The sequence below is a fragment of the Ostrea edulis genome, chromosome 7 (assembly GCF_947568905.1).
Source record: "Ostrea edulis chromosome 7, xbOstEdul1.1, whole genome shotgun sequence".
NCBI lineage: Eukaryota > Metazoa > Mollusca > Bivalvia > Ostreida > Ostreidae > Ostrea > Ostrea edulis.
The window spans coordinates 45,588,174-45,615,296 of NC_079170.1; the positions used below are offsets into that span (position 1 = coordinate 45,588,174).

Sequence of the window (27,123 nt, forward strand, 5' to 3'; positions counted from 1 at the left end):
TCATGTGACAGTCTCACCAATGATCTCTATTAGTTCATTATTGGTATTGGTTCTTAAGAAGTCTAGTAGTTTTTGCATACAGCCCAGTTGTGACAGGGTCATGTGTACATCAACCTGATTCCAGAAAATTCAAAGAAGAAAAAAGAAATGAAAAGTAACTACATAAATTACAAAAATAACCATAATAAATCTTCATGATTATTACATTCAATAATCATTAAACGGAGAAACATATCGTTACTTCTTTGACATCCCAAGCATTTTTTTCTCAAATAAACCAAAATATACACTCACATTTCCAAAACGCACTAGATCCCCCAGTAGGAGTGCACATAGCTTTTTAACTTCCAGAGAAGAAGCAAATAGTGGTGTTAAAATCCTAGATCCACCCTCCTGTAACAGGAGATCCCTACACTGGAGAGCTACAGGCTTTACCGGATCAAGAACAGGCTTGGGCACTTCTGGAATGGAGTCTGTCTGTCTAGACTTGGGTCTGTTGTCAATCACATCTGCAGATCGAAACACCACGACAATTCTAAGTACTAAGTATGTATTACTAACCTCTACTTATATTCCTAAACTCCAATTGTTCAAGCCATTAAAGAAGCAGAACCACAGGGGCTACATATTGTAAGTACCTGCCTCATATCAGTGGGTCAGTGACACAAATGTACAATGACTCATGGGTACAAAATCCACTAAGCCCATGTAAGGAGAAGATGGGTTAAATAAAATTCTTAACAAAAACTTTTGAATATTTCATCTTCCAAATAAATGCATTTGTTTTTCAGAATAGCCAATTTGCTTCTCAGTTCTGATAAATCATTGGTCCAACTCAGCAAAAAGAAATACTTTATAAATAATCTAGAATATCTAATGTACCATTATTGTACCATTATTGATAACACACTTTCACAAATATCTGACTAGGTAAAACAAAACACCCTAATGGGAGGAATATATATAATCTTATGGCACTTTACATTTAGATATCACTGTTACAATCATATCATCTGATGACACTTTAAATATCACTGTTATAATCTTATTACAGTTTTGTAATCTTTTGACACTTTCAGATATCACTATTACAATTGTATAATCTTATGACAGTTCAGATACACTATTATCAGCTATACTTATATGATATTTTAGATATCACTGTTTTTGATATCATTATTCAGGTATCACTATTTAGATATCACTATTTTAGATATCACTTTTTAGATATCACTATCTAGAGTTCACTATTTAGATTTCACTATTTAGAAATCACTATTTTAGATATCTCTATTTAAATATCACTATTTTAGATATCACAGCCACACACTTACACTGACTGAGTCTGGACACAGCTTCTGAATTTGTATCCGGTTCTTCCTCTACCCTGGGGATCACGTGTGGGGTGGAAGGGGCCAGCCTCGTCCCCAGAGCATCCTTGACAATGTGAGCCACATGTGGAGACATAGTATGAAGGGCCTGCTGAAGGCGGAGGTCAGTAGATATGGATGCCACAGCTGACTGAGGACTGCAAAATCAAATAGAAAATTGTTTTATCTTGTACAGGTATTAGATTGCAAAACACAAAACCATTAAGACATTAGTTCAATGAAAGACTGCAAAATACAAGAGCCATCCTTTGAAAAAGGGCCCTTATAGTAAAACTTACCAAATTAACTTTTTGATGAATAGATAACCACCTTAACAAGCAACTAATGAACATGCAGTTTGGTTCAGATATTCAACATGTATACTGAGATATAGGCAATCAAAATGGTATGAAATCATTTAAATGATGTTACGAGAAATGACGTTGGAATAACGTTAATCAATCCAAAACTATTTTCACTACTGTCTACCCCTAGATGGAAATATATTGATAAATCATATCAAGTTGTTACTAGCCATTATTGTAAACAACGAAGAGCAGTACATGTATGATATAAATGTGTATAAATATATATATATCACACAAAATTATCAAATTACGATACAAAATGAAAGATCTATAGGATCCATGCAAGTACATCAGAGAACAAAACAGAAATCCCAGCAGCACGTAAACTTTCTCACCGGAGTTTGGCACTGGCGCTGGCATTGGTTGGACCAAAAAGGCTGTTCAGAGTTATCTCCCTTTCCTCTATGGCCTGAATGTTAGCTCTAAGGATCTCACAAGAGAAAACCTGTAAAAAATATCAATAAAAACATTTTCTTCAGAAAAAAAAAACCTATGCTGTCTCAATGCATTTTGCTCTGAATAAAGCACTGACTTTTCAACTGTTTGGCGAACATGGAATCCTGGACATACCAGAGGTGGGATCAAGTGTCTAGGAGGAGTAAGCATCCCCTGTCGACCGGTCACACCCACCTTAAGCCCTATATCTTGATCAGGTAAACTGAGTTATCCGTAGTTAAAATCTGTATGCCAAGAATGGCCTAGCAATCGGTATGAAACACGTCAGACAGCATTCGACTTGACAGGTTGTATTTGCAAATGAGATCATCATAAGGACCATAGATTGCAAATCAGATCATCATAAGGACCATAGATTGCAAATCAGATCATCATAAGGACCATAGAATTTGTGACATGCAGACTTCAGAACATGCTCTCATGTATCAAATCAGCTGAGAGATATAAACACCACACACAGGTGATGACAAGAGAAGCTGAAGTCACTCCATTTGTCATAAAGATGAGTAGTTAGTTTTCTGTTAACCGTTGTGGTGAATGAAAGCTAGATCCAATTATGAAGCAGATATGGAAGACTGTAATGTCTTTTATTATGAGATTCACTGGGACCTATCAAATCAACATATGAATGAAAATGAGTATTGTTAATAGATGAAACATTGTTGATATATCTAAATGTAGAGTTCAGGGCCACAGCAAGATATATTTTTTCCTCATGTAGAAGCTTCTGAATAAGAAGACAAGACCAAAATCAAAACCTTTTTCAAATGCAATTAATTCTTACCTGACATTGTAAATGTGAGCACTGAATGAAAGGCAGTACCACTCGAACCACATCCTGTTCATACAGGCACTTCCTTAGCAACCGTCGCTCTGCACTGATCTCCTTTTGTTTGAGTCCTTGACGACGCTCCTCTTCTGACACGGAGGACAAACCTATTGCACTTGTCGGTCTGCTTTTCAAAGGTGAACCAGGACGAGTCAGAGACCCTTGTGTGGAGATGTCTGATTTTGAGTTGGCAGTTGAAGACTTTTTATTTGATTTGGCAGAAGTAGGAAAGAAATCTGAGAAACTTTTACATGAACACAGGGACATAACAAGCACAAGCTCCAGAAGAATCACAATAAGATCCACCTCTCTTTCTTCAAAAACAGCGTACAGATCAGCAAATCCAAGTCGATCCAGAACCTTCAGTCCACCGGCAGACTTGGCTTCATGCTCTGAACAGAGATGTTTGCCTTCCCTGGCCTGCAGAGCTAACTCTAAAATGTTTCGGAGTTTCCTAGAGAAGAATGACAACAACTCGAACATACAATTTCCAAAGGAATCCCACACCATCTGTACCAGGGCTCTGTTGATTTTCCCATACTTCTTCCTATGCATTAAAGTAAACATCTTCATTTTCTATCATTTCATAAAAACTTTAAAAATATTGGAGTGTGTAGGACAACAATGGTCAGTACCTTACCTTTGAACTTCACAATCTGTGAAGCTGGACAGGTCAAGTGAATTCAAATCCTGCTTATTTCTGTGAGCTGGCCATAGACAGACATTCAGAATGGCCACGGAACAATTGACCAATAGCTGGACATCACATCCTGGTCTGTACCCACACTTTATTACCTTCTGTAAGCTGTTCCTTTCTATCTTAGCTAAAAAAAAAAGTTTTTCTCAAAATCTAAAATTGAAAATGTTTCATATAAATCTATACATTACATCTCAACACTCCAAACTTCAACTGCATGGCACTTCCTAAAATTTAGACAAATTTTCAAGAATACTAGATCTATAAATCTCACATTTGAAATCATGATACCCCCTCCCAAGTCTCAGCATTATATATCTCTTAAAATAAATGTGAAATTATGAAAAATAAAAAAGTTATGTCAGACTACAGATGTACTACTTTACCCTTATTTTTCAAAAAGTTGTGTACCCCAACATTCTTTACCTTCTTTACAGAAGAGTTTTGCTAACATTTCCACGTAACTGTCCAGCCCCCTCCACAGCCTGCCCTCCCTCTCCTGCCTGACCCCAACCTGTACTTTGTCAGCCTGGTGACCAGGCAGCAGACTGTGGGACAAGTGGGTCATCACTTCCTTACACAGTCCCAGCCGTCTAGTGATGGTCACATGGTTCATCAACACCAACGCCCTCTGTCTCACTAATCTGTTTCAAAGGAAAGTAACTTTAAGACAAAGAGTAAATGACAAAATGGTTGTAGCTCCAGTGCACTGAACAAAAAAATTTGAGTGTTGTATGGATAAGTGAAGTTGGAAACTGTAATGAGGAAAATTATCATTGATGTAGATAATCCAGTTAATGTGGTTCCAAACTCTAATTTCTTGAAAAATGTAAATATTGGTATACTTACATGCACAAGTATAAAACTTAAAAATGATAAGAATCAATGAAAATTTAATCTGTGCAAAGGCATGATGATGTGAATATGCATATAAAAATTAATATATTGTGACTAAAATTAAACTTTAAAACACCATGAATGAATTTAAATTCAATATGAATTTAGAAATAACTTTTTTCATAAATGACAGTCTAAAGGTGAGTATTTAAAAGCATACATCAGGTGGTAATTTAAGTTACAGGTAATTTGTCTGAACATGCATTGGTCTGTTCATGTTATAACAAGGAAAGGTTGGAGACATTATAAAACAAACTTCAAGAGTCTGTACAGCAGGATATGAATATTTTAATAGGGTAACATATCTATAAACTTTTCTGTTCCACATGCAGGCAAAATTTAAGAATAGGATAAAAAGTGTATGAGTACATTACACACATTATACAATAAAAACTTAAAAGGAGCATTCATGTTAAACAGAAATATTCTGTATCCCCTTCATATACTGCATGCATAGATCTATTAAAGATAATATTGAAAAAAGAAAGCATTTGTTTCCCTGATGTATATCATTCTTAAACCCATTTCAAAAAGTACACCTCAATATATTGGCTACTTTTGAGTCAATTATTTTTGTGTGGTTCTACTTTTCATAGTTTCAGAAAAACAAGCATGTTTGTGGGAGTTTGAAAGAGTTAAGAAATAAGCATGTTGGGGGAGGCTTCTTTTCATGCTTAAAGAGTTGTTATTCTATTTGCAGTTTTCAGTTTACCTTCTCAGTGGCAGATTTAGAGGAGCCTACAAATTTACATGACATCGCTAACATATATAAAAGAAAACGTCAGATTTGGCACCCACAATGGCTGAGTATTTTGGCTAATGTTTGACTTTCACATGTGAACCCCCCCCCCCCCCCGCCATTTTTTTTTTTTTGAAATCCTGGATCCACCATTGCTTCTTCCTGATGGATTTGAATTTAATATAGTGAGATTAATGTCCATATCACTAAAATAAATGAAAATTACCCACACACAAAAAATTAATGACTTTAAAGTATTACATTTTATTTGGACACAATGTCTTCCCGATATACTCTATGTGTGTATACATGTAATACTACATTAGATTCTTAAAAAAACAAAAACATTGTAAAATGTCAATGTGCGCAATAAACAGTAAAAGAAAGCTTCTGTTGGTTTACATTTTCTTTTTCTAAAATATGCATGATAAAATCTTAAAAGTTTGAATATCAATAAATCTGCATACCTATATAAACTGATTCGATTCTGTAATATATATAATTATGAAATCAAAAAAAGCAATTAATAAAAGTAATCAGTTACAATATATGCAAATTAGCACATTTACATGCAAATAATTACAATAAACAAATTACATTTCTTGACAGATTATTCCCTTGATAAAACAAGACGGACATGCAACATCTCCTCTCATTGGATGTCACCTTGAGCAGACGACAAATGTAGCATGAAATCACTGTTAGGTCAGACATGTGATTCATACATATGTTACACAGCAAACTGAAATCAAGTATGATCTATATATATTATTACTACAGTAACTTGATCCGAAGAGTCGGATCACGTCGAGTTGACAGGTGCGGATCATCAGATCACACGAGACGCGAAGCGTCGAGTTTGATCAGATGATCCACGCCTGTCAACGAGACGTGATCCAACTCTTCGGATCAAGTTACTGTAGTAATGATAAATTCATTATATACCCCCTTCTGCATTTTAAATCCACATTTATAAGATACTAAATGCAATCCAAATTATCAAAAATACAGACATACAGTGAAATTATATTTTGTGTACGCAGTTTTGTTTGTGACGCGGCCAATATTTTCCACAAGAAACGTTGCGTTGATGCATTGTGACGGCATCAGTTTTAGAGGATACTGATACGGAATCAGAAAACCACAGTTTGGTGATCCGGAAAACTGGATCACACGCTGTGAAATCCACAGTATCAAAGAACGATACATTGATGGGTATATAATAAAGAGTTTTATCAGTTATTGGAATTCTAATTTTTACTTGCACAAAATTTGAATTATGATTTACATGACTTAGAGTTCACAGTAAATTGGAAGTTTTGAATCCACCTAAAAAATTAAGACATCCAAATTTTTATTATGATGAGTCGTTTATACCACAAGAGGCATTCATACCACACAAGTCATTCATACCACATGAGTCATTCACATCACACGAGTCAATCACAGCACATGAGTCATTCACAGCACACAAGTCATTCACAGCACACGAGTCATTCACAGCACACAAGTTATTCATACCACACGAGTCATTCATACCACACGAGTCATTCATACCACATGAGGCATTCATACCACACGAGTCATTCACATCACACGAGTCAATCACAGCACATGAGTCATTCAAACATGAATTACAAGAAATAGTCACAACAATGAAATTAGAACAAAATTACTTTGAGTTCCCCCAATTCCCCCAAACCCGACCCCCATCTTGAGTGATAACAACCACTGACCTATAATCTGTCTTAAACTGGATCAAATTCTTTTTTATTCCAAAGTTATTTCTCTAAACAAATCTTTTATTAACTGGTGTTCACCTAAAGCAAATCATACTATGAGATTCAGTCAAAAGTTTGAGCCATTCCTAAGTTTAACAACAATGTATTCTAATTTTACAAATAAAAAAAAAATATGCAAGTTAAATTCGAATTCCAACATTTCCACTTGTATGATGTCTCTAGATCTATATACTTTATTCCAATGCAAACTGTAACAAGTGTTCAAAATACAACTCCTAGTCCACTATGAGATGAGTTACCTGCACTTAGATTGCTGGACACAGATGAGGGCAGTGGGGAGAATTTCATCATCATTAATTACAGTGGTCCTCCCTTTGTCTGTCTCTGCGAGAATGCACAGGAGTGATAATGCCTCAATCTGCTGGTCACTGTCAAATAAAATACACAGGAGTGATAATGCCTCAATCTGCTGGTCACTGTCAAATAAAATACACAGGAGTGATAATGCCTCAATCTGCTGGTCATTGTCAAATAAAATACACAATGGCTCAATCTGCTTGTCACTGTAAAATAAAATACACAATGATTCAATCTGCTGGTCACTGTCAAATACACAATGACTCAATCTGCTGGTCACTGTCAAATACACAATGCCTCAATCTGCTGGTCACTGTAAAATACAATACACAATGCCTCAATCTGCTGGTCACTGTCAAATAAAATACACAATGACTCAATCTGCTGGTCACTGTCAAATACACAATGCCTCAATCTGCTGGTCACTGTAAAATACAATACACAATGCCTCAATCTGCTGGTCACTGTCAAATAAAATACACAATGACTCAATCTGCTGGTCACTGTCAAATACACAATGCCTCCATCTGCTGGTCACTGTAAAATACACAATGCCTCAATCTGCTGGTCACTGTAAAATACGATACACAATGCCTCAATCTGCTGGTCACTGTCAAATAAAATACACAATGACTCAATCTTTAGGTCACTGTCAAATAAAATACACAATGCCTCAATCTGTTGGTCACTGTAAAATACGATACACAGTGCCTCAATCTGCTGGTCATTGTAAAATGAAATATAAAACAGTGACAAGACCTCCCAATCTGCTGGTCAATATAAAAGAGAAATCACAGCAATACATGTAGAAGAGAACAATACATTACTTTTGCAGCTAATCTTTAAGTACATGAACTCCTAAAAGATCTGTTATAATCTGTAGAACCTCTCCTAGTACCAGAACATATGTAGTTTTTGATATACACTCAAATTTACTCAATAAATATAAGTTGAGTTTCATTGATGCAGATACCAACAACATTCGGAAAAAAAAAATAATATACAGTAGAAAGCAAAGTTAAAGAGCATATTTCTAGAGGGTTTTTTCTCTCTGCTTTTGTACAAATGTTTGCATGAGTGAGTCATTAGTGTGGGAAGAAGCCCAGAGTCCTGAAGAAAAACCATATATCCAAGTGGGTGACCACCATACTCACGCACATACAACCACTGCCAATAACAAGGATTAGTCTCAAGTGACAGAGTTCAGAAGCAAATGTGCTACCAAGATCCAGAAGATATCTGTCAGATTTAATCAATGTGGTTCAGTTATCCCATAACTCATTCATCCAGACAACATTGCATAGAATCAATGTGTCCAGATTTGTACAAATGCTGTCTGACATGTTTCATACCAATTGTTAGGCCATTTTTTACACACTGACATTGAATATGGATTACTCCATTCACCTTATCAAGATAACCGGTCAACAAGGGAGGCTTACTCCTCCTAGACACCTGATTCAACCGCTGATATGTCCAGGGATCCGTGTTTGCCCAACTCTTAATTTTGAGATTGATCCCTGTTTGTTATTTTCACCTTTTCATACTTACATTGTGCATAAAACAGCTAGCAAACTATGTTTCCTGAAAGTTTAACTAATAAGCTTAGAAATAGAAATCTATGTAAGATGCTGATAGTAAACTGTATTACCAAGGTCCCTCTTTGAGCATGCTGACCGCTACAGTGGTCACTCCCTGGTCAACACTACCAGACATCGTAGAGTCTTCATTTTTCACAACCTCTCCCAAAATTTTAGTGTAGATCTCCTGTTATCGAAAGATTCAAAATATCTGTACAGAAAAATCTTATTGTAATACACATTATGTTTTCAAAATTACTGTTATGCATTATATATTTACAATTGTGAAATAAAGTATTCAATATACTGGTTACTCTTGTATATTATATATTTGTTATATAATACAGGATTTCTGCATCCCTGATATGAACACAGGCAAGCGCCCTTTATCACACGCCCTGTATCAGCACCCTTTATTTCACCCCTTATCGTGCTGTTCTGGAACACCCCTATAGTTTTTATTCGGAGTACTTCGGACTTTTTTTGCTTGGAAGCAGACGATATAATTTTGTAAACAAATGGAGAAAGATATAAATGGAAGAGAGAACACTGGAATCGTTAGCGAGGAGAATTGAAGAACTCGAGGAATTGATAGAATTGGTCAAAATGTAACGATAATTTTTAGCAAATACCGGTAGTAATACTAAACTATAAAGAACTAAAACAATATTCATTAGATATCTTAAATCATTCAAAAACAGTAGGCTTAATCATTGTTTTTAACTTTATCCATTAATGATCCCATAAAATTCCCTATTTTCAAATATATAATAAAAACAACAATACATGACAAAATCTGTATCACACTCTATATCAACCCTCCACCAGTATCAACCCTCCACCAATATCAACCCTCCACCAATATCAGCCTGCAGCCCTTGGGCTGATACTGGAGTGTGGTACAGATTTTGCCATGTATTATTCTCTATGCAATGGTCTTATTGGAAACTAATCTCATTTCCATATAGTGGAAGTAGACACATTTGATTATGAAACATTTATTCCATTTAGACAAAATCTTGAATAAATGCTCTTACTTTATAACCATAACATATTCAGTTTGGTGAAATTGATCGTACCAGTTGGACAAAAGTTTGGACTGAATGACATGGCTGCATCAATTTACCCTAATTACAAAGTAAACTGCCAATTTTTACCTGGTTTTACACTCATTTACCATTAAAAAAAAATTATCAAGTCACCATATGTCAGTAACAATAATGCTCAACACAATTGTTCTACAGAACCTGCCAACATAATGAATCAAAGTACTGAAAGTACTGAAGTGATAAACATATAAATGATGACATTTACATGGAATATTGATTTCCTTTGTACTACCTGTAACTTTTTAATCAGGAATTCTAAATAGGCAATCTATCAAAACACTTGATAATAAAATTTGCCCTTTCTGATATACATGTAAGTAAAAGCTCTATCTTTATGAGGTCACCTGCAATTTTTGTGAGTGATTTACTGGTAAAGGAAATCTGTAACATTTATATGACAAAGTTCACTTTATAAATAACTGGTTTCCAGTTAATGATCATGAAACAAGTGTTCCCTAATAACACAGTCAACACTAAATAGCCTTGGGCAGAATGTGCATGCAATTCAATTGAAAAACGACTGGTGCCAAAAAGCTTTTGCTGAGAACTTCAAAATTAGGAGGAACTAAATACAACAAGTGTTATGTGTACCTTTAATTTAGAACTGGAATTCCTCATTCCAGATAAAATTGGTAGGACTCGATTTTCAATAATTCCTAAGAAGTCCTGCTCCTTTCCTAGACAATGGAAGAAACATCCAATCCTGTACTTGTGTTCCAAGGCTATATCCTCCATAGACAGGGCAGCCAGAAGTAGGGGCACAAAATCACTCAGGACTGACTCATACCAATCATCCTTAAGGCTCTCATGACCCACCACCTGCAAGACAGAGAATTGTTTTCCTTTACACTTAGTATCCATATTTTTAATATGATGCATACATTGTAATTTTGTAATGGATATAGCTTCTCTCCAAAGTTTGAGCTAAATACCGTATATGTTGTATTTTTAGCGAGACACAAATCGAAACAATTTGTCCACAAAGATTGGGTATATATATTTATCGAGAGCTAATTTTTGTGACTTTATAATTCCAGGAAAGATAGCTATTACTTCTGATATGGAATAAATATTAGCGATATTCAATTTTAGCGATCTCAACACTGTCGCTAATAATGCCAAAATTGAATCCTCGCTACAAAATTTTACTTATATGGTACTTTTGACCAATGGACCTGACCAAGCAAAATTGATTTTGGCCTGTATATATTTAGCATGGTCAACCTGTTAAATCCTTGACAGATACTTTTGCTTCCAATGCATGTGCTTTAGGAGCTACATGTAGATCTAACCATTTAAATAACATGTCACACTACAACATAATTTGCTTTCTGTAAGGACAATTAAGTCCCCTTAAAATATCTATATCTGTCCAACAACTTACAAATTATTAAAGAACAAAATTTCTACAGGAAAATGTTTTTCTACAAATCTTATTTCTTCTCTTATAGTGAGATTTCAGTAATACACATCTTATTTCTTCTCTTATAGTGAGATTTCAGTAATACACATCTTATTTCTTCTCTTATAGTGAGATTTCAGTAATACACATCTTATTTCTTCTCTTATAATGAGATTTCAGTAATACACATCTTATTTCTTCTCTTATAGTGAGATTTCATTAATACACATCTGATTTCTTCTCTTATAATGAGATTTCAGTAATACACATCTTATTTCTTCTCTTATAATGAGATTTCAGTAATACACATCTTATTTCTTCTCTTATAATGAGATTTCAGTAATACACATCTTATTTCTTCTCTTATAGTGAGATTTCATTAATACACATCTGATTTCTTCTCTTACAGTCTTCATGAAAAACTTTGTGAAGCACAGGCCCTTCGGGCCTCCCAGTATAATAATTTTGCAAGCCCGAACAATATTTTAATGGCCCAAAATGTTTTTTCTAATTTGACCACTTGTCATTTGCAAGGTACAAAATACTGTAGGAAAATACATATCCAGATGACCATAGTTAAAGAACAACTGACATTATTATATCTTATTTTATTTTGACATCAGAAGCTCATGTTCTACTGTGTTTTGTTTACACCACGTACAAAACATTGTTTTCTCCCGAATTAAATCTCAGCAAAGGCCCACCCTCGGTCCAATGGGGCTTAACTTTTCGATCTCTTTTTCTCCTTGTACTACTGGGTTTTTTTTTTTAATTATTTGGATCTGATGGTTATGATTGCGAAATACGCTTGTGAGGTTTGGAATTTCACTGACGAGCCTCCTCCCTACACAGGTTGAATATTATTTTACGCCCCTCTTGAAAATATTTCACTCATATGGAGACGTCACCACTGCCGGTGAAGGGCTACATAATTTAGGCCTATGCTCGGCGCTTATGGCCATCGAGCAGGAAGGGATCTTTATCTTGCCACACCTGCTGTGACACGGGACCTCGGTTTTTGCCGTCTCCTCCGAAGGACCGCCCCTATTAGTCGCCTCTTACGACAAGCAAAGGGGTACTGAGGACCTATTCTAACCCGAAACCCCACGGGAATCCCAACACGGACATTGGAAGTTAATGTAAATATATAGTATGTGCATGTATTTTTTATATACTATATATTTACATTAACTTCCAGTGCCTGTGCCTCCGTATACTTCATAAAAGGCAGGATGGTTGATCATTTTTCGATGCGAAATTTCATTGCTACCTGTAAGTCATGACAAAGTCTGAGTCAATCTCGCACTATATTTGTAATATATACAAAACATATAATAAAACATTTACAGGCCCTCCGGACTCCTGGGTTAAATATTTTTAGAAGCCCGATCAAGATTTTACTGGCCTTGGGCATCGGGCCACCGGTTAACGTCGAAGACTGCCCTTATAATGAGATTTCAGTAATACACATCTGATTTCTTCTCTTATAATGAGATTTCAGTAATACACATCTGATTTCTTCTCTTATAATGAGATTTCAGTAATACACATCTCATTTCTTCTCTTATAGTGAGATTTCAGTAATACACATCTTATTTCTTCTCTTATAATGAGATTTCAGTAATACATATCTTATTTCTTCTCTTATAATGAGATTTCAGTAATACACATCTTATTTCTTCTCTTATAATGAGATTTCAGTAATACACATCTTATTTCTTCTCTTATAGTGAGATTTCAGTAATACACATCTTGAAAACAGAATACAGTATAACATGCTTATAGAGAAGTGCTGGGGACAAAAAAATTTGATTCATTATTCGTTATATCCAATAACATTATGATATATGTATGTTTTAAAACTACAGTGAATAAAAATCACTTTGCTGTAAGTGTGAATTCATTATAAGTACGTTAAATGTAACTGTGTTTTACTGTAAGTGTGAATTCATTATAAGTGTGTTCACTATAACCATGTTTTAATGTAAGTGTGAATTCATTATAAGTGTGTTCACTGTAACCATGCTTTTCTGTAAATGTGAATTCATTATAAATGTGTTCACTGTAACAGTGTTTTACTGCAAGTGTGAATTTATCATAAGTGTGTTCACTGTAACCGTGTTTTGCTGTAAGTGTGAATTCATTATTAGCATGTTCACTGTAACCGTGTTTTGCTGTAAGTGTGAATTCATTATAAGCGTGTTCACTATAACCATGTTTTACTGTAGCCCCATAAAATGAAATCTGTGCTATCCTGAATACTAAGTTACTAACATTTATGAGTGTCTCTAAACACGGTCCCAGGCACTGAGCGGAGGCACTGATAGCCTGGGTCATGTTCCTCACAAGATTCCTCTCCAGAAGCAGAATCACATTAGACACATTTCCACACAGCTTACTTATCAAACACCAAGTCATCTCTTTTATCTTTAAGCTTTCTGATTCCAAATACTGGCAAACCTATAAACACAACGAAAACATTCATTATCATAACCGCTCACAAACACACAACATAATTGTCATATGCATATTCTCTTACATTTCAACACTTAGTTTAGTGTCATGACCTATTTTAAGAATTGACAAAGAAGAAGGCACCTTATTAATTTCTTCCCCTTTGAGGGCCTCTTGACAGGAAAACCCCTCTAGTACGCCCTGAAAGGCCTGACAGGAAATTTTGCTGTCTGGTCGTTTGCTCAGTCCATCAAGCATCTTCAACAGCACCCCAAGGTCAACATCTATCAAATGACCATAGTACATGACGGTAAAATGTATAATTTTCCAGTTGATTTAATTTTTTTTTTTTTCGTGAATTTTCTAATATACAACCATGAAATCAAATCTCCACTAGCATAAGAGACTGAATTCATTATACTCAGAAAAATGAAAACAACAGTTTATGTATACCTTTGTGAAAGTTATACATTAGACATAACTCTAAAAGCTTCCACACGTGTATATATTGTACACAACACAGCTAGGGGACATAACTTTAAAAGCTTACACATGTACATATTGTACTCAATACAAGGGACATACCTCTAAAAGCTTACATGTGTATATATTGTATACAACACAGGGGATGTAACTCTAAAAGCTTACACGTGTATTAGGGGTGAATCAATATATCGATATATCGAAATGTACCGGTATACGCCTCTCCAGCGATATACGATACAGTGTTTCGATGATACGATATGATGTAATGTCGTGTTTAAAAATAGCCCTTTTAATAGTCGGGATCGAAGTTCATAATACCCGCTTTAACATTGTGATACACCGGAGATTCCTCAGACTTTAATCCCCGCTTTTACATTGTGACACATCGGAGATTTCTCAGACTTTAATTGTCATTGTTGGTTTTGTTATGAAATAAAAGATATTAAACCACTTCATTTTTTAAAATTTTGATATTTTACTTCAGAAAATGCTTAACTACATTGTATATCCAATATATCGGATATTGCATCAGAAAATATTGCATCGTATCGTATCGGAAAATCTGGAGCAATACACACCCCTAACGTGTATATATTGTACCCAATACAGGGGACATAACTCTAAAAGCTTACATGTGTATATACTGTATACAACACAGGGGACATAACTCTTAAAGTTTACATGTGTAAATATTGTACTCAATACAGGGGACATAACTCTTAAAGCTTACACAAATGTATATATTGTACTCAATACAGGGGACATAACTCTAAAAGCTTACACAAATGTATATATTGTACTCAATACAGGGGACATAACTCTAAAAGCTTACATGTGTATATATTGTACACAATACAGGGGACATAACTCTAAAAGCTTACATGTATATATTGTACACAATACAGGGGACATAACTCTTAAAGCTTACACAAATGTATATATTGTACACAATACAGGGGACAATATCTCTAAAAGTTTACATGTATATATTGTAAACAATACAGGGGACATAACTCTTAAAGCTTACACAAATGTATATATTATACTCAATACAGGGGACATAACTCTAAAAGTTTACATGTATATATTGTACATAATACAGGGGACATAACTCTAAAAGATAATGTGTAAATATTGTTCACAATAGAGGGGACATAACTCTAAAAGCTTACACACATGTACATGATACTTGCCTTCCTCTTCCTCAGATTCTTCTCCTGAGCTGCCCCTCTCATTCGACCGGCCATGTTTACCTGTTCCAAGTGTCTGACTTTTTTTATGACACTCACATGTGATGTGTACTGGCCTTAGTTGTCTGGGGGAGGGAGATTTACTTGGAAGTCTTGCATATATGTTCTCTATATTGTCATAGTCTGGGTCCCTGAAACAAAATTTTTATCAGTGTGCTAGTATTCCCAATAAAACAGGTAGGAGCAAATCAAATACAGTTAATTTACGGTTTCTTGAACATCAATATCTCAATATACCATGAATTTGTCAAAAGTGAGTTGGAAATCCCTAATACATTTTCTATATGTATTTTAACCTCAAAATCTGGAACCCTTAGATATCTCAAAGTTTTTTCTTGGCCCCACTAAGTTTGAAATAACAAGGTTTGATTGCACATTATGAAATCTTAACCTCTCTGATCAGACGTGTGATGACTTCTCCTAGCAGCAAGGAGGTTAGAATACTTTTTTGAGCACATTCTCATACTCAGACTCAAACTATGTTCTCTAAATCGTACAAATACTCAAAAGTGAAGGTATAAAACTTTTATAAAATCATTCTCACACTCAAACGGAGTACATGCTCAAGATTTTTCAAGTATGTTTCGAAGCTTGCTCAGAGTTATACCCAAAACAAAAATGGCTGAGTTTGAGTATGAGTACGATAAAAGTTTTATAAACCTTCAGGTCAGACAGACAGATGTTTAAAATATTTGTTCTGAACTTCCTAGCAGGGACTTGTCAAGGACATAGGTAATCATGGTAAATAAATAAAGTTAGTACGCTGATGTTCCAAGTGACCATAGAACATACATGTAAGTCCATACTGCCATTTAAGAAAAAGAAAAATATGAGAGGAATTCATTCAATTACTTAAAGTGGTGTACTTTAACAAAGAAAATACTGACACCTATTTCTTGATACAAACACAGGAGGCAGATTGAAGGCTGGAATTAAAGACCAGTGTATTCCAATTTTGCCACAGCTCCTGTTATTTGACTTCCATTTTGATTTTATTGCCTGTTGAATAACCTGAGATTTGAGATCTCTTTAATATTTTTACAGCAATGTATGAAAGTTTCAATTTAGTCTGGCTATATATCACTTACATCTGTTACAGAGTGTCAAATCTCTTACATAGTGCAAGATTAAAATCAGAAGAAAGATAGCTATATGTTAAAATTTGGAATATTCTGCATGTTATTATGTTTGAACAAGCAAATTCAGTGAACTGATCTCTCCTGCTTAAAGATTTAATTATCAATAATCAATTAATGAAGCTAAGATATTAATAAATATATGCATTCATCTGTATCATCCAGAAATCATGCATTGTTATCTACAGATATATGGATATAAAGATCAAAATTAATATCCACTGTTATTGCTAAAGCTAATGCATTAGTAAAAATTCAGAAATATAAAAAGAAATAAAGTTGGGAGGGGGTGTTATGAAGGGATTGAGAACTGTCTTTGACAATAAGTTGTTGAATAATCATACAGTATGTTACATGTATATTTCCTGGTTGCAGATAATTATTATATCAGATTTAATTACCTTTCCACGCGTTTGTGTTTCAGCAGTTGAGGTGGACCCTCTAGATATTCCCCGATGATTGCCAAATCTCTGTGATCCACCTCAGAAATAACAGAACTTGATTGGTGCCAAATCTGCCTGTGAGGGGTGGTCATGTTTACGGTGAAAGAAATCCTAAATAAATGAAATAAAACACTATCAAAATTAACTTTGTTATTTCCTTTCATAAGTACAACAAATAAACAACAAAAAGTATATCAAAACTCCATTCTATTACCAGATTAAACTATGAAAGAGGAAGGCTTAGCCTAAATAACAATTTTATTGACGCAACATTTGACATATATGTTAATGTTGAAATAATCATCAAAATATAAAGGGACTTACTTTTAGTGCAACATTTCCGCAAAACAGCATAGCATTTTTCTGTTGTCCAGTAGCACTTTTTGTTCAAACATCAGAGGCATGCATATCAACAGCGTGCCACTGCACACGGATTTTCTGGAGCCATCGGTTTAACATTTGTCTTAAGTTCAACAAGTCTTATTGACATGATATATTGACAGTTCAGACAGGAACGTGACTCATTGTTAAACTTTTCTATTACCACATATTGATTTTTGTCCGATAAGTCAGAGATTTATTTGCCTTCTACAGAAGCTTTTTAAAAGTTGTTTACCTTGGATTTTCTATAATACTGTCATTAAATAATCTGTATTACGATCCCGATCGTAATATTTCCACACAGAATTAAAATTGCATTACATTTTCACCAAGTTTAAAAGATCGCATTTTAGAATATAAGTCTTGAAACCATTTATGATTCAATCAGCATCTAAATCATCAAACTTATACATATTTTTCGTTATTATTTTTATCGATGATATTTGTTGCTTACATTGTAAAACAGTTTGATTCAGTAAAGCCACCACCACCACCACCACCCCCCCCCCCCCTCTTCTCCTGTAAGTAAGTAAGTAAATTTTATTCAAAGTCGGCACTGTACACAACTAGCAACAAATAACATGAGCTCTACAGAGCTCTTAAACTGACTATCACAGACAAATAAAATATCACGAGGTAAGCATGCAAAAAACACATATATACATATTTACACGCATACTGTATAGATAGAACGTTTCAGAAGTTAAGAATTAAAACCTGACGACGATATGAGAAGGGGTTTGGTTTAAATCAGACTGCATTATAATATTGGTTGCTAGCTAGGCCTATATCAAGTAAACAGTTCGCTTAACTAATGTGAGTTTGTTGGTATATATCATCTGTATCATATTTATAAAATTCGAATTAAATATGGCTTTAAAACAAAACTAGATGATTCATAAAAAAGGAAAGAAAAACAATTGTGTTCCAATTTGAATTATCTAATTATCAATCATGCAAGTGTTGGCGTTGACATTGGTTAAATGCAATGTAAGACCTCGTGCGTTTTTGTTGGTAAGTACACTGTATGAAGATACAGATCCAGAGAATTTTCAAAGGGGGCGGGGGAGGGGTGGGGTTGTGACCTACTTGCAGTTTGTACATTTTCCTCCAAAAATCGAAGGGAAGGGAAAAGCCCACAATGGTGTAAAAAAGACTAGTTTTACTCAAAATTGTTCAACCAAAGAGGGGTAGAATTACATTACAACCTCAATTAACCCCTCCCCGCTAAATCCGCCACTAAATGTATTAACCATAGGCGATATTTGCGGAGTCACAAAAGCAGGTCTATTCACGACCAATAGTCTTTTTATAGACCATTTCATGTTTGCTTTCTCATTCACATATATATATATATATATATATATATATATATATATATATATATATATATATGTATAATTCTACAATTTCGAGAAAAAAAATGTCCGTTCCGTAAACAGACTGACCAGTCTCGTACATCTATCGTGCTGCATAGTGTATCAGTTAGAATTTCCACTTACTATTGATGTATGCTGTATGAAAACATTTACTTACGCAATGATTAAAAGGCTATAGGAAAATCAGGATGATCTTCACATTTCAGTAAATAAAAACCTTTAGATATGGACTTTAAAGAAATGTTTACTTACAAGTGCAGAGAGAGAGAGAGAGAGAGAGAGAGAGAGAGAGAGAGAGAGAGAGAGATCCACTACACTTGATGACACAATAAGACAAATTGCTCACAACTGTCAGAGACAGACGGGACAAAATCCCCCCCCCCCCCTTTCCCACGCACCCAGAAGAGGATCTTGTAGAACAATTGGGCTAATTTTGAAATTAAAAAAACTTACTAAAGAAGATTATAATCAATACAAATTCAAGTGTTTGTTTTTTGTTTTGTGGAGTTTTTTTTAAAGTGGGGTTAGTGTGGTGTAAAATTTTCATTGTGGTAAAGCCCCTCTTAAATTGGATATGAAAATCTCCTAACATATTATCTCTGATCTGCCCCAATATTTTATCAGAGCTACAGTTCTGCTGTACAGTCCTATACGATAGGGATAGATAATCACTCCACAAAACATATAAAGGATATAGCGCCATAAAACCAACAATCCTCACCTGATCTCAAGATAGTAATATACATCTAAGTCATCGCCTCATTTACAGGAAAACAACAAAAGCCTAACGATCCTCATTTTATCTACAAATTCGACAATCCTCATCTTATCTACAGAATAGTAACACAGATCCGACATTCATTACATTGTCTATACAAGGCAGCAGCTGAAATTTACCAGTCCTTACCTCATCTACTACATACACTGTAGCATCAGAATTAGACATACAACAATTACCACCACATCTACTACAGACACTGTAACATCAGAAACAAATACAACAGTTACCACCTCATCTACTACATACACTGTAACATCAGAAACAGACATACAACAGTTACCACCTCATCTACTACATACACTGTAACATCAGAAACAGACATACAACAGTTACCACCTCATCTACTACATACACTGTAACATCAGAAACAGAAATACAACAGTTACCACCTCATCTATTACATACACTGTAACATCAGAAACAGAAATACAACAGTTACCACCTCATCTATTACATACACTGTAACATCAGAAACAGACATACAACAGTTACCACCACATCTATTACATACACTGTAACATCAGAAACTGAGATACAACAGTTACCACCTCATCTATTACATACACTGTAACATCAGAAACAGACATTCAACAGTTACCACCACATCTATTACATACACTGTAACATCAGAAACAGACATTCAACAGTTACCACCTCATCTATTACATACACTGTAGCATCAGAATTAGACATACAACAGTTACCACCTCATCTATTACATACACTGTAGCATCATAATTAGACATACAACAGTTACCACCTCATCTATTACATACACAGTAACATCAGAAACAGACATTCAACAGTTACCACCTCATCTATTACATACACTGTAGCATCAGAATTAGACATACAACAGTTACCACCTCATCTATTACATACACTGTAACATCAGAAACAGACATACAACAGTTTCACCTCATCTACTACATACACTGTAACATCAGAAACAGAGATACAACAGTTACCATCTCATCTACTACAGACACTGTAACATCAGAAACAGAGATACAACAGTTACCACCACATCTATTACATACACTGTAACATCAGAAACAGAGATACAACAGTTACCACCACATCTACTACATACACTGTAACATCAGAAACAGACATACAACAGTTACCACCTCATCTATTACATACACTGTAACATCAGAAACAGAGATACAACAGTTACCACCTCATCTATTACATACACTGTAACATCAGAAATAAATACAACAGTTACCACCTCATCTATTATATACACTGTAACATCAGAAACAGAGATACAACAGTTACCACCTCATCTACTACAGACACTGTAACATCAGAAACAGACATACAACAGTTACCACCTCATCTACTACAGACACTGTAACATCAGAAACAGACATACAACAGTTACCACCTCATCTACTACATACACTGTAACATCAGAAACAAATACAACAGTTACCACCTCATCTATTATATACACTGTAACATCAGAAACAGAGATACAACAGTTACCACCTCATCTACTACAGACACTGTAACATCAGAAACAGACATACAACAGTTACCACCTCATCTACTACAGACACTGTAACATCAGAAACAGAGATACAACAGTTACCACCACATCTACTACAGACACTGTAACATCAGAAACAGAGATACAACAGTTACCACCTCATCTACTACAGACACTGTAGCATCAGAATTAGACATACAACAGTTACCACCTCATCTGCTACATACATCGTAACATCAGAACCAGAAATACAACAGTTACCACCTCATCTATTACATACACTGTAACATCAGAAACTGAGATACAACAGTTACCACCTCATCTATTATATACACTGTAACATCAGAAACAGAAATACAACAGTTACCACCACATCTATTACATACACTGTAGCATCAGAAACAAACATACAACAGTTACCACCTCATTTACTACATACACTGTAACATCAGAAACAGACATACAACAGTTACCACCTCATCTACTCCATACACTGTAACATCAGAAACAGACATACAACAGTTTCACCTCATCTACTACATACACTGTAACATCAGAAACAGAGATACAACAGTTACCATCTCATCTATTACATACACTGTAACATCAGAAACAGAAATACAACAGTTACCACCTCATCTATTACATACACTGTAACATCAGAAACAGAAATATAACAGTTACCACCTCATCTACTACAAACACTGTAGCATCAGAAACAGACATACAACAGTTACCACCTCATCTACTACATACACTGTAACATCAGAAAGAGAGATACAACAGTTACCACCTCATCTACTACATACACTGTAACATCAGAAACAGAAATACAACAGTTACCAACTCATCTATTACATACACTATAACATCAGAAACAGACATACAACAGTTACCACCTCATCTATTACATACACTGTAACATCAGAAACATAGATACAAAAGTTACCACCTCATCTACTACATACACTGTAACATCAGAAACAGAAATACAACAGTTACCAACTCATCTATTACATACACTATAACATCAGAAACAGACATACAACAGTTACCACCTCATCTATTACATACACTATAACATCAGAAACATAGATACAAAAGTTACCACCTCATTTACTACAGACACTGTAGCATCAGAATTAGACATACAACAGTTACCACCTCATCTGCTACATACATCGTAACATCAGAAACAGAAATACAACAGTTACCACCTCATCTATTACATACACTGTAACATCAGAAACTGAGATACAACAGTTACCAACTCATCTATTACATACACTGTAACATCAGAAACAGAAATACAACAGTTACCACCACATCTATTACATACACTGTAGCATCAGAAACAGAGATACAACAGTTACCACCTCATCTATTACATACACTGTAACATCAGAAACAGACATTCAACAGTTACCACCTCATCTATTACATACACTGTAACATCAGAAACAGAGATACAACAGTTACCACCTCATCTATTACATACACTGTAACATCAGAAACAGAAATACAACAGTTACCACCACATCTATTACATACACTGTAGCATCATCTACGAGATAGAGGCATACATTTAACAATCCGCGCCTCACCTACAGGATTGTTACAGAATCCCAACAGAAACCTATCAATCTTCACCTCAGTTAAAAGATAACAGCAGAAATTCAGCAGGTCTTATCTCATATACACAATAGCAATAAAACACCAACAACCATCACCTCATCTATGAAATAGCAACGGCAATTTAATAGAACTCACCTCATCAGCATGACATCATAAGGAATTTAACAAGCTTCGTCTCATCTACAAGATAACAACAGAAATCCAACATTCCTCACTTTTTATACAAGATAGCGACAGAAATCAAACAGTCTTCACTTTATATACAAAATAGCGACAGACATCCAACAGTCCTCACTTTATATACTAGATAGCGACAGACATCCAACAGTTCTCACTTTAAATACAAGATAACGACAGAAATCCAATAGTTCTCATTTTATATATAAGGTAGCAATAGAAATCCAACCATCCTCACTTTATATACTAGATAGCGACAAAAATCCAGCAGTCCTCACTTTATATACTAGATAGCGACAGACATCCAACAGTCCTCAGTTTATATACAAGATAGCGACAGACATCCAACAGTCCTCACTTTATAAACTAGATAACAACAGAAACCCAACAACCCTTACTTTATATACCAGATAACAACAGAAATCCAACAACCCTCACTTTATATACCAGATAACAACAGAAATCCAGCAACCCTCAGTTTATATACCAGATAACAAAATAAATCCAACAACCCTCACTTTATATACCAGATAACAACAGAAATCCAACAACCCTCACTTTATATACCAGATAACAACAGAAATCCAGCAGCCCACAGTTTATATACTAGATAACAAAAGAAAATCCAACAGTCTTCACTTTATATACTAGATAACAACAGAAATCCAACAGTCTCACTTTATATACAAGATAGTGACAAAAATTCAACAGTCCTCACTTTATATACTAGATAGCGACAACAATCCAATAGTCCTCACTTTATGTACTAGATAGCGACAAAAATCTAATAGTTTTCACCTCATTTAGAAGACAGCAACAAATATACCACATCATTCACTTCAATTTAAAGATAACAACATATATTCAGTATCATTTGAAAGATAGCAACATATATTCAACAGTCCCATATAATTATACCATACATCAATATGATAAAAGGACTGACCATGAATATCTGTTGAATATCTAAACATATTTGAATACCTTATAACTGTATTCATTAAACGTAGCTGATTGCGCATTGGGTATGAAAGATAATTTGTTTAAAGCTAGGAATGGGTCGATCAAATCAAACCGACTTGGATAGTGAGTGAGATAAGCCATGATTTAGAACTAAACACATATACAATGTACAACTCATGTGAAGACTACACTAATGAATGGGTCAGAAACATGGAAAATGTCGAAATGTTATGATACAACAAATTCGAACCTTTGAAATGTTTGCAGTGAAAACCAAAGAGACATACATGCTATTACGACCAAATTACAAAGATGGATTGGGTTGGTCCCACCCCATTCCATCTATCGAGTCGATATATCCAAGTGAACTTGAAATAACGGAGACCACAGAGTCATCCACATTTGCTTTATACTTGGATACTCCATTAAACGGCAAACTAACAATTCAACTTACGACATACTTTAGCTTCTCCATCGTCAACTTCCCATATTTTTATAGCAATGGTCCATTGTCGCCTGCATATGGAGTTTATGTCTTTCTATTGAATCGATACGCAAGTGTATGTTCTGCGTATGATGAATTTTTTAATAGGGGAGGCAACTGACAATTACAATGATGTTATAGGAGTTTCAAGTCGCGCTTAATGTTAGCATTTCCAAAATTATGTGATCGTTATTAAAGGCGAAGATAACGAACAGTGATCGACCTCATAAGTCCCACAAGGAAAGCAAAATAAAGAGTTCGGTAAACACGAACCCCTGGATATACCAGAGGTGGGAACAGGTGCCTAGGAGGAGTAAGCATCCCCTGTGGACCGGTCACACCCGCCGTGAGCCCTATATCTTGATTAGGTAACGGGAGCAATCCATAGTCAAAATCAGAGTGCCAAGGACGGCCTAACAATCGGTATGAAACACGTCAGACAGCACTTAACCCAATGATAGGTTATATGGACAAAATAGATCATTATAACAACAATATAATTTCCAAAATGCTGACTTTAAACGAGACGTTTAAAACCCCTGTAACATTAACTTGCTTGTGAGTAGCTTGCCTCGATTTAAAAACTGATTATACGCAGAACAAACTCTTGCATATCGAATCAGTTGAGAGATATTAGCACGATATGCATATGTTGGAATTCCCATAGGCACCAATTATGTTCCTTTGTTAGCTGACCTGTTTTTATGAAGCAGAATTTATTCAAAAACTTCCACATGAGAAAAAACTCTCTTTCTGTGGCCTTCAATTCGACATTTAGATATATCGACGACGTATTATCTGTTAACAATAATTTTCATTCACATGTCGATTTGATATATCCCTGTGAACTCGAAATTAAAGACACCACAGAGTCGTCCACTTCTCCTTCATACTTAGGTATTTTATTGAAAATAGATATTAACGGCAAACTAACAACTCAACTCTATGACAAACGGAATGATTTCAGCTTTTCCATCATCAACTTCCCATATCTATGAAGCACATTTTCCATTATCACCTGCATATGGTGTTTATATCTCTCAACTGATTCGATACGCAAGAACTTGTTCTGCTTATGGTCAATTCTTGAATCGAAACAGGCTACTGACAAACACATTGATGGTGCAGGAGTTCCAACAGTTTCGTTTAAAGTCAGCATTTCGCAAATTCTATGCATGGTCGTTATAACGATCTAGTTTGCCAATACAACCTATCATTGGGTTAAATGCTGTCTGAGATGTTTCATTCCATGGTTAGGCCGTTCTTGGCACACCGAGTTTGACTACAGATAACTTCGTTTACATGATCATGATACAGGGCTCACGGCGTGTTTGACCGGTCGGCAGGGGATACATACTCCTCCTAGGCACCTGATCCCACCTCTGTTATATCCAAGGGTCCGTGTTGGCCCAACTCTCTATTTAGTATTGCTTGTAGTAGTTATGAGATTGGTCACTGTTCGTTATCTTGACATTTCATTAGTGTCTCGATGGTGTTGTCACCTTTTTAGTACTACTCGTATTTCATCGCTACTACCATAATTATTGACTACGAGGAACATCCCACTTCTGGTATAACCAGGGGTCCGTGTTTGCCCAACTCTCTATTTGTATTGCTTATAGAAGTGATGAAATTGATTACTGTTCGTTATCTTCACCTATCATGCAGGTGATAAAGGAATATTGCTACATAGATATGGGAAGTTGACGATAGAGAAGTTGAAATCGTCCCGTTTGTCATAAAGTTGAGTTGTTAGTTTGCCGTTAATATCCGTTGTCAATAACATATCTACAATTGCAAGTACGAAGCAGATGTGGATCTAATTTACAAATACAATATGTCATTGGGTCAAATGCTGTCTGACGTGCTTCGTACTAATTGTTCGACCGTTCTTTACATACCTATTTTGACTGCGGATTACTTCATTTACCTTATCAAGATAGGGCTCAGGGCGGGTGTGACCGGTCGACAGGTGATGCTTACGTATGTCCAGGGGTTCGTGTTTACCCTACTCTTAATATTGTATTCTTTATAGGAACATGGGATTGATCATTGCTCATATCTTTACCTTTTCATATTTCAGAAAGCTTGTTTGATTATTAGATTTTTTACTCTCTGTAAAAGATTAAATGTTTCCAGAAAATAGATATGCTGAAGATTTTCGAGGACTCAAAACAAATGCACCTACATAACTGTCTTTTAACTGAAACTGTTTTTATTTGATTTCACGCCTAATTTTACACAAAGTATCCAATGGCGCTGTACAGGGGTTGTCTAGATTTTAGCTAGGCTAGTGTTTGCTATTTAAAAAGACAACCCGTCCGATAATTGTAGCACATGTATCTAATTTTTGATTCTCATATGAATTTGTTGTCTTCGCCGAAGAATTTTCCCAGAAGTATTTCATAGCGTTCTTTGTTTCTTCTACAAAGAAAAATGAGTTTTTTTGCACTGATCACTTTCGATGGAACATCGAATACATAAACACACTTGAAGATGGTAAGCGTCCA

General features: G+C 35.2%; 1 protein-coding gene across 2 annotated transcripts in view; it reads right to left on the bottom strand.

Moving 5' to 3' along the window:
- Nucleotides 1-17,937, bottom strand: part of LOC125656090 (uncharacterized) — a 23,620-nt gene extending 5,683 nt beyond the window's left edge. Inside the window, exons 1-15 of one of the 2 annotated variants that reach the window (XM_048886674.2) lie at nt 17,640-17,937; nt 17,274-17,426; nt 15,680-15,867; nt 14,145-14,284; nt 13,821-14,006; nt 10,736-10,963; nt 9,107-9,222; nt 7,398-7,526; nt 4,147-4,364; nt 3,664-3,847; nt 2,979-3,570; nt 2,074-2,183; nt 1,335-1,528; nt 295-509; nt 18-114 (exon numbers count right to left, since the gene is read on the bottom strand). In XM_048886674.2, coding sequence (XP_048742631.2) covers nt 18-114; nt 295-509; nt 1,335-1,528; nt 2,074-2,183; nt 2,979-3,570; nt 3,664-3,847; nt 4,147-4,364; nt 7,398-7,526; nt 9,107-9,222; nt 10,736-10,963; nt 13,821-14,006; nt 14,145-14,284; nt 15,680-15,867; nt 17,274-17,407 — 2,731 coding nt within the window. In that variant the 5' untranslated portion in view covers nt 17,408-17,426; nt 17,640-17,937. Of the gene's footprint in view, nt 1-17; nt 115-294; nt 510-1,334; nt 1,529-2,073; nt 2,184-2,978; nt 3,571-3,663; nt 3,848-4,146; nt 4,365-7,397; nt 7,527-9,106; nt 9,223-10,735; nt 10,964-13,820; nt 14,007-14,144; nt 14,285-15,679; nt 15,868-17,273; nt 17,427-17,529; nt 17,609-17,639 lie in introns of those variants that run through there. The other variant, XM_048886676.2, reaches the window with a different exon arrangement.
- Between the last annotated feature and the right edge of the window lie 9,186 nt (nt 17,938-27,123).